A 10,000-nucleotide genomic window follows, 5' to 3' on the forward strand; every position below is an offset into this window, starting at 1 on the left:
GGTTTTTAAGAGATTCGAGCTTACCTCTGTCCTGAATCAACAGAAGGTTTGTGTAAATCTGATCTAGAGTTAAATGTTTCAGTGCTGTTTCTTCGCCTGGATTAGGTGCATTAAATGGTTGGAGTTCAAACAGTTGAGGTTTGTGTTTTATGATTATTTTCTTTGTTTCTGCAATGAACAGTTCAAACTTTGATTCTTGGTTGAGCTGTTGAGGCTGGCTTTCCGCTACAGGAACATTTTCTTGTCCGTTCCTTCCGACTGATTGTGGCGACTCATCCTGGGGAGGATTTAGATGAGTTCTTCGAAACTTTGAATTTTGCATGAAATCCCTTTCTATGCATGCCCGTGACAAAAGGTAGACTGTTTCAATCACCATACCAGCAACAAAAATTATATTCACCCAAAGGAGAGCGTCCATCCAGAATCTTTTCTTTGCCGCTCGTTGATCGTGACATTCGTGTAAAGTAAAGTTTGATGGGGCGTCCAATGAACTCTTTGGCTGCTTGGTTCCACCGGTTAAATAACAGTTGAAATTAGAAGAAAACTTGAGAGGATAAATCAATTGGGTTTGTAGGATGGTGAAAAGAACTCCTAAAAGAATTCTCGTGGATAATTGAAAACAATAAGCGATGTATAGCTTGTATCCAGTCGGTGATGGGTTCTCTTGGTCAAGCGGCTGTCTCTCTGGATCAGCGTTCTGCCGGTTTCTTCGAGGCAGTTTATCGACTGTATGTCTCACTAATTGGGAGTAACTGGCACAAACAACTAGAATAAGGACGAAATTAATGAGTACAAAGCCGTAGATAGGTAAACCTAATTTGTTGTGTTGCTTTTCGTATTCGTCAAAACATCTTCCCCGAACGAGGTCGATATTTTCGCTCCTCTCTCTGCCACAGCGGAAATCCAACCTAGACTCGCTGTTTTCCATTTCAAGGAATACGATGAGGAAGGCTCCACCGATAAGTATCCAAAAAACCACTGCCACATAATGGAGTTTTCCGAAAGTCTTTGGCGCTAAAAATTCCAAGACCTTTTCCATTGAAACTGTTTTCTTATTCTCTTCGTAGGAATGCTGATCAGTTTTTGAGCTCGAATGAAGAGCCGCTACGACCTTGGTCTATTTATCACAGAATGATAGAACTTTCATTTGATTGGCTTTTCGGAAACTTTTAACTGTCAAAGAGACAATGGATTCTTTGTACATGCTATTACTGATTTGTGAGCTACTAAGGTGTGGACATTCTCTCTGAGGGGTAATTGTTTAGAAAGGAAATTGCAACCCTTGGCTGATTCGAGTAGCGTGAGTTTTCATAGCCAATCTCAAAGCGGCTCAGTTAAGGCCGTGTTTAGACTTGAGCGTGCTACCTAGGTATTGGAGTTAACTTACCAAGGTAAATATTTCTCGTGTGTAAACGCCAACTGATACCCTGATAAACACCGCTCAAGAGAATAGAAAGTTAACTAAGGTAAAAGTTCGGTTTACCCTGTGGGCAGGCATGGTTAAGGTCGGTAACCAAGGTTTGGATGACAGATACATCCGCTTGCGGTCGCATAGAATTTCACATCCTGCGGTGTCGGGATTGCGCCAGTCTCATTCGATCACGTTTTCGAGACCAGGTTTTCATGTTAGATCTCGGTCTACGAAGAGGTTATGGCAAAAAACGTACGTCTTGATATTCTAAAGTTCCTGGGTTTGCTGATCAAGAGCAAGGAAATAAAACGCGAGGACTACAAGAGCCACAACTTCTCTTATAAACGCGAGCATTTTATGCCTGGATTTAGAACTTGCCGCCAATTTGATTAGATTGTGATTAATGACAGATTTACCTTATTTATTTGAGCCAGTATAAACACTGTACAAATGTACCAAGGTTTAGTCAGTTAATGTTTACCTTGGTAAACGCTTGAGTGTAAACCCGGTGTAAGTAAACCTAATGTAAATTACACTACCCTGTTTTGATCAATGTCCTTATGTCATCACGATCAGGTTAGGTGTCAGTGACTAACTAGAACTAAAAGCAGTCCCTCCTTTTCGCCGAAGTCTATTATACGAGTAAAAAAAAATAATTGGAAAAAAATTATGATAACGCGCCGCGGGGAGCTCTTGGAATGAGGTCCTCGAAAAGTAGGGACTACGGACTAAGCCTTGGAGTCAGTTGACTTCTGCGTTACGCTCACAACGCAAAATAGCCATGCGTTACCGACTAACCGTGAGGTCATGATAACTGGATATTGGCCGAGTTCAACGCAAACAAGAAAGAAACTAATATCTGGCTATCTTGACCGAACAGGCCTCGTCAATAAAGAATTTATGACATGGAAAAAATGTATGGTATGATAAGAATCAAGGATGACTTTTATTAAAGTTTATTTCAAGAGCCGAAAGTTTGTAGCGCAATAAACCCATGAGAGCTGTTTCATGTTTTAATTGTTCTTCGTTTTTCTGCGACGCCATCGGTGTCATCACTAAAAAATGATGAACTTTGTAATTCCGCTTTACGCAACCTTTCCCTTGAGTAGCATCAAGGCGGGCGATTCCAGGCGGGCAAGATGGGCCCATCCAACCGCGCCTCGGGTAGCCGGTCGAAAAGGCTCTTTTGCTTATTCTTGTGTTCGTCATTCGCTCTGACGAAGGGCTAACGCTCGAAACGTCAGCTTTTATACTCTTTACGGTGGCCAATTAACAATTTCAACTGACCCGATAAAAACAAATTATCTTGTTACCCACACCGACGCAACACCACAGTTTCGTTTGAAACTTAGCCCTATTATTCTTTCAAATTACTGTTAGCGATTTCTCTCCCCAAAAAATAATACCTCGGGTTCCTTTTGGCCTAAAACATAACCTGAAACTGGTAAATACTCCTGAGTCCAAGTTTGTGTACGCTGGCTATTTTTGGATATTCCTTTCATTATGATGGTTTTGTCTATTTGTAAACATGCCTCAAAAATGTTCTATCGCGAGCAACCAATGTCAACTCGCTAAAAACATATTTGTGCAGCTTTGATGCGGTCTTTCTGCCTTAAAACTCTGACTATTTTAGTGCAAAGACCAACTAGATCATTTTTGCTTATGAAGCTAGATCGAAAAAAACCTCCAGATTTTAATGGACTTCTTTCAGTCGCCCAAATCTTGGACTGCTTAATCTAGCCTCAAGGAAATTAAGTCTGATTGACTCACAGCTAGGTCATCCCTTGAGATAATGACAGTGAGAAATGATGGATAACTCTCTAACAGGCCCCTTAGGGTTTGTACCAGAACGCTCTTGCTACATTCGTGATTCAACATATGGTCTTGCAGTGGGTTCTAGAGACTTAGTTGTAAACTCGTATGACGTTGGCTAACCATACTCGAGTCATAAATTACGCTCGGAATAAAGGTTGTGTTTCCACTCCACCGGTCACTGACGCCTTTATTGACAGTTCAAAGAGATTTTGCGAGCGATTTAATGACAATGAGGCACGTTAATTGTTGTGAAGCCGAAACTGGCGAGTCGTCAACGTCCTGATCAAATCAGTGAAAAGTGGTTTCTTGACGGGAATGCTTCGATTAAACAAATTACAAGTGCTCATCACAGAATTTGAAACCAATATCAACAAGTTTTTGCGAAATGTTGCTAGCAGAACCATTTGAAACAAATAACTCATAATCAAGCCAAGAGACACAATGGGTGGTTTTTCACATAATAATTCGCATCAGCGACAAAACTAGTGGAGCATTCTATTTAGGTGGCGGGTCTGGAAACTTAAAAAACATATTTAATTTATTTCGACATTTAACACACTGAGGACTCGTAAGGGAAGTGCAAGAGGATGGCAATCTAGATGACAGTGGTTCATTTTTAATTCTGTCACTCCCTGATAAGTAAAGTTCTCTAACTTCGAGGTCTAAACAATAAAAATAAAATGTAGTAACACTATGTCATCCGGTACACTTGTCCGCACACGAACAGTTACGCAGTTACGTTCTTGATGCAACCATGCTCTTTCAGTAGCATTTCAGCACCTGTCAGCTGTTGCCCTCAGAAATGTGAACACCATCTTTTAACATCCATCAAGTCATCAAGAATCTAGTCTCCCTCGCAGCCGGTATTAGTCTCGTCACGCAACGCTCCTCCCCATAATTTATGCTTGTGGGGAAGAGCGTTGCGTGACGAGACTAAAAACGGCTGCGAGGGAGACTATCAAGAATCTGGATGTTAGAAAAGAAGGTGTTACACTGAGACCGTCAAATCTTTGCGCTCATGTGCGACTTGCTTTAACGCGTCAAGTGACTATTCTATTTCAAAGGCACGGAGAATTATTCCCTACTGAGTACACAAGTAACCGATAGGAGTACGAACGATAAAATTTCACAATAAAAAAAAAATAAATCGTTCATCCAATCATCAACGCGAACGAAGACATTTCACCTCCAATGTATGAACGAACCGGAGGAAACGTCATCCCACTGCTGTTGCACACACAGAGAAACATTTGGTTTTTATTGCTTATTTGAACACTTTTTTTTAAATCAAGTAAAAAATTACTACTCAAAAAACCAGAGATATTAGATTCCAGTGGTTGAGGTGATTGATTACGTAAGCCAGTTCATGATCTCCGTTCGCACTAAAAATGTCAGTGAGTTAAAGCCGTCTTCGCTTCGAAGCTTAGTGGCCAGCCTTGAACAACACTAAGGCTATTCTGCAAGGATGATGATGTCCGCGCACATTTTCCATGATGTTATTTCCACATACGCCCCAGAGACAAATTTAAAGTATCTGGCATCACTACACTATTTCACTATTGAACCACAGTAGAGCTACAGAACGCGCTAACTACGCGGCAGTATATATATCTTATTAACCAAGTCGGAGGGCCGTACTGGGAGAATATCGGCCCGAGGTCTTGACAGTACGGACCGAGCGCAGCGAGGTCCATACAAAAAAGACCGAGGGCCGATATTCTTCCAGTACGGTCCCGAGCAAGTTTGGCTAATAAGAGATTTATTAAACGACTGAAGTTCAAAGGGACGCAAGTGCGGTATCATTCGGGACCATTAGGGACAGTGCCCGGTCCAATACTAAGAGAATATTGACCTGCAATAGAGCATTTTGATTGGTTGATTTTAGTTATTGGCCCTCTGACTGCCCGAATTGTGTAATAATACGCAGTAAAACGCGAGGGAAAAATACGATGAGCGGAACAACAAAATGGCCACAATGAACAAACCAACCTTTTATTTGTGAACGTCCTCAAGGCTTGACTTTTGTGACGACTTTTTAACTGAAACAGTCTTTTGTTTACTTGGTTCAAACCTCGCGTATGTGCGATATCTTTGTTTCACTCTCGATTTTGTAGGTGATGCTCAACGTAAATTACGGTCTTTTCGTCCAGAAGTCTTTTCTTCCATAAGTATTTTCACTAAGTCTGTTCGTTTACTTGTTAAGTCTTTTCTCAAAGCAAATGAATAACTTTTAGAAGGCTAGATAAGGCTATAGAAAGAACTTGTTGCGAGGCATTCAAGTAGTGATGTTACACTTTGTTGCCCTTTTACGCTCTATAGACGCTTAACAACAAGCCTAATATTCCCATTTCTTTCGCGGGAAATAATTAAACGGCAAGCAAGTCTTTACTTTTGCCACTATTTAATAAAGTATATTGCGTTACAACTTCATTCATTCTCTGTGTGTTTATCGTAAAATTCATGACGTTGAATTCGTAAACGAAGATTGGTGACTAAAGGTATCGGTACCAAAATGGCGGCGGCTCGCAACAAGTTCTTTCTATAACCTTATTTAGCCTTCTAAAAGTTATTTATTTGCTTCGAGAAAAGACTTCACAAGTAAACGAACAGACTTAGGTGAAAATACTTTTGGACGAAAAGACCTGACACCCTCGACGTACCTGGGCTGGAGTGGTGCCAATTTTCTTCGTAACTTTAAGTTTTTCCATAGTGCCAAGTTGCAGAAACTTGCAGAGTAACTCTCCATTCAAAATTTTTCTGTGAGGATTGTCTAGGCTTCGTTTCCTATTTCGAACAAGTCTAAAAAAAGAACCATAAAACGACTTGTTAAACACGCTAGGACTGCACCACTGAGCTGCGTCATTGACAAAAAATACGCAGTCTAAGACTGCATGTGGCTAGTACAAATAGCCTTGAAAAACAAAGAAATGTTTCAATTCTGAACTAAAATATTATGATCCTATAAAATATCAATGCTAAAATGTCACAATGTTATTGTGGTGCAGATAGAAAAGTGGGGGGACTTGCGTTTGGAAATGCCATAAGAAATTGAAAGAAATACATATTTTCGATGCCTGAAGTGGGGGGCTGTAACACCTCCAAGACTTTTTCCATTGAAACTGTTGATATTCTTATTCTCTTCGATGAAATGCTGATCAGTTTTGTGAGCCTCAATGAACAGCTAATATGAACTTGGGTATAATTATTACAGAATGAGAGAACTTTCATTTGATTGGCTTTTCATAATTTTTTTAACATTCAAAAAGACCATAGATTCTTTCTACATGCTAAGGCGTGGACATATTATCTGGGTGGTAATTGTTTGGAAAGAAGATTGGAACCCTTGGCTGATTCAAGTAACGATTGGCTAAGGTTTTGCATGTGATTAGTTTTGAGTGTGGCGTGAGTTTTCTTAGTTGATCCCAACGTGGCTTAGTGAAGCAAAACTCTTGCAAATCAAACCAATTGACTTACATCGTGAAAATAATTTCCTGTTTCGATCAATGTCCTCATCTCACCATGTTAGGTATCAGTGACTGAATAGAACTGCTCTATCACGTCCTTCATCGACTGAAGATTTGTGATTATCATAATTCCATTGTTATTACGCATATGGATTTAGGAGTCTCTCTGATATGTTTTCGGCTACATCCGTCACGCGAGTACCGTTTCAAAGTTTAAATGGACCGAGACGAGTTATTGTCGAGGCCCATAAAAACGGAAAAAGGATCGATGCTAATATCCAGCAATTCGATCCCTCCTGAGTGTCAGGCTTTCCTAAGGGGCTAGGGGAGTGGGAGAAGAGAAAGTTAGTTTCTTCCTTTGGCTCCCTCCTTTTCTCGCTTCTCTCTTACCTTTACCCCAGAAACGCTCCCAGAAACGCCTGATACTCAGGCTAAATTCGATCGAACAGGCTTGGTCAGTAACAGGTTCATCCTGTAGCAAGAAATACTTCGATGTAATAAGAATGATTTGTTCATTTCGAAGTTTGTAGCTCAATAAACCAAAGAATCGTTTAATGTGCTCTTTGTTCTTCACTTTTTTGAGGACTCCATTCTTTTCCTTGCGGGCGATAAAAGAACTGTCAAAAAGGTCTTGGCTTATGAATAATATCGTTTACCTGTTTGCATAAGAAACATATAACAGACATATAATTAAAACGGATACAGATTTGTGTTGTTTCAGAAAATAGACTTGACCTCTTTTTCTCCACCCGCATCCCTGTGTTCATTTCCAAACCATATTACACTTCTCCTTTCTCTTTAAAGTTCACCGCAGAAGCCATGAAGAGTGTTCCCTGGGTGCCAAAGGGTTTTTTTATTTTTAGCAGCGAAACGACTGACAGTAAGCGGCAAAGCCGCGATCTTTGTCGACAATGTTAGTGGTTTTACTGCTAAAAAAAATAAACCATCTGGCGCCCAGGGTATTTAGAGTACTGTAGACTTAAACTTCAGCTGTCAGGCATCGAGTGTTAATGTAGGTTATTTTGCCGCTTGAAGCCTGTTAAATTCTAAGCCACTAGTTTTCAACATTTTTCTGTGGCAATTACTTCGAAAGAGATTTGTATATCTTACTTTTAGAACCTAAGACACCAGGGTGTGATGCAGGTCAAAGATTTCGTCTTTTGACGCCAGACTTATCAAAGAAAGAAAGATTTAAGGTTTGATGACAAGATGATATGGCAAGAATTTCTATATTAGGCTGATCTTTGAATCGTTAAATTCCTGCTCGGGAATGAGCCGGGAAAACTGGTTTGCTTTGTTTTTCATTTGCTTAGATTGCTAAAAAGAAGAAAACGAACTATTTAGAATTTGTGTGGTGTTATTTTGTTGTAGCTCTCAAGCACACTTCACTTGGTGTTGCCGAAAATTCCGTGACACTTGAGAAGCATGCGGCGACAAACCCTTTGGACTGCACGTGATCGGTTGTAATATCAAATAAATCTGGCACCAGATTGATGCTTGGCGGGACGAAAAAAAAGAGCTTCAGGACAAATATTGAGATGCTTATGACCTTGAAATTCAGACCCTTATGACTCGGACAAATACCCTCCGATTCTGTGAGCGGTCATAAGTGTGATAAAAGAAAAGTATGCCAATGAAGGGCGCTTCGCTTCAATATTTTCTGGTTTAACCTATGAAAACGACTTCCCCGGTTCGAAATTTAAGTAAAGACCAAACCGAACTGTTAAAATGGAAGTTCAGAAAGCGCTTCGTATTTCATTATCAAATGGATGTGAGATGGGTGTATCAGAAATGTCAAGAAAAAGAAATACCGCAGTAACCGTAAACACTGTTAAATAAGGATCATATGTCTATTTGCCGCCTTTCTCCTTCAAAACGAAACTTTCATGCTTGTGATTGTAAAAGGGGGCGATTTTTTGCAATGAGGCCACTTAAAAAAAATCTACTTAAACGATAGATTTTAATGCGCGAGAAAATAAAACCATGCCGAAAAAGTACCACCATAACTGCTCTGTTTTATATTGTTAGATAGATTGATAGATTTGGCGCCAGACTGATAGTTGGCGGAAGAAAATACAAATGATCACCTCCGTCACGGGTCAAGTTATCGATTGAATGCTAATAGTCCTGTTGACACGAAACGCAAGGAGACATTGGTGATCAGGCCAGTTTAGGGGCCGGCCATTCAACTTTTCAGGGGGGGAGGGCGTGGGTGATTTCTGGTGATCAAGAATTTTTTTTTTTAGCAATCTGCTGTGCAGGATATTTTTTTCCGATTTTGGGGTACATTTTTTCTTTTACATTTGGGCTGCATGCAATGTTTTTCTTCCAACAAGCGCTTGCAGGAAATTGTTTGAAGTCTCCATTATCTTTTTTTAAGTAAGATCGTATAATTTTGGGGCTAAGGCTGCACGTTGTTATTTGTTTTAGCGATTAAGCCTGAAAACATTCTCAACATGTTCGTAAAGTTGTATAACATAATATTTCTGTTGTGTATTCATTTAGTGGAGACAGACACTCTTCAATTGCTTACTATATTCTGTCTTTATTCATTGATCAAGTATCTTATAAGCTGGTACGAAAGTCTTACTTGATAACAGTACTTTCAAATCATTCAGTAATCTTACAGTAGGAGATAAAGTCAACAAAAGTGTACATTAAAAGTATTAGAGTCAATACAGTTGTATAGACATTTGTAAAAAATTAACAAGTCTTTCAGTTCTCTGTCATAGGATAAAGGGAGCAGGTCAAGCTTGATTAATCTGTCCTTGTAAGAGACCTCTCCCACCAATCACGTAGCTCCTTTTTCTGCCTTTAAAAGCACACACAACCCACAATTCCCCTATTCGCTCCGACGAAGGGCTAACGCTCAAAACGTCAGCTTTTATAATCGTAACGGTGGCCAATTTACCATTTCAACTTTGTTGATATATTCAAATTATTAGGGGGCATGTTCGCTTTAAAAGCTCAAGGAGCTTGTTGGCTTTCGCAGTACTAGCGTGGATGTGGAGTTTCCAACAGAGCGAACTTGTGATCATGTGAACACCCAGATCTTTTCCGGTGGAGACACGCCCAAGTTGAGCACTGTCCAGGGTGTACTCGTGAACCAGGCGGAGATTTTTTACGGGTGACAGTAAGTGATTTACATTTAGAGGTGTTAAATTTAATGCAATTACGCTTCGATCAGTTGTTTAGGTTGCCTAGAGTAGTTTGCAGAGACTGACAATCACAAATAGAGGTGACGCTTTTGTACAGTTTGGTGTCGTCAGCGTACAACGCTGCCCTGACCCCGCCTATGACTTCATCCGGT

The 10,000-nt window shown here is 40.2% G+C and overlaps 1 protein-coding gene across 1 annotated transcript in view; it reads right to left on the bottom strand.

The window, feature by feature from the left end:
- LOC148728177 (uncharacterized) overlaps positions 1 to 1,113 on the bottom strand; it is a 9,623-nt gene extending 8,510 nt beyond the window's left edge. The window contains exon 1 of the mRNA XM_088725896.1: positions 1 to 1,113. This exon is cut by the window's left edge and continues 1,467 nt beyond it. Coding sequence (XP_088582022.1) covers positions 1 to 1,039 — 1,039 coding nt within the window. The 5' untranslated portion in view covers positions 1,040 to 1,113.
- Positions 1,114 to 10,000: the final 8,887 nt, after the last annotated feature.

The sequence above is a fragment of the Stylophora pistillata genome, chromosome 6, assembly GCF_964205215.1.
Source record: "Stylophora pistillata chromosome 6, jaStyPist1.2, whole genome shotgun sequence".
In the NCBI taxonomy this organism is placed as follows: domain Eukaryota; kingdom Metazoa; phylum Cnidaria; class Anthozoa; order Scleractinia; family Pocilloporidae; genus Stylophora; species Stylophora pistillata.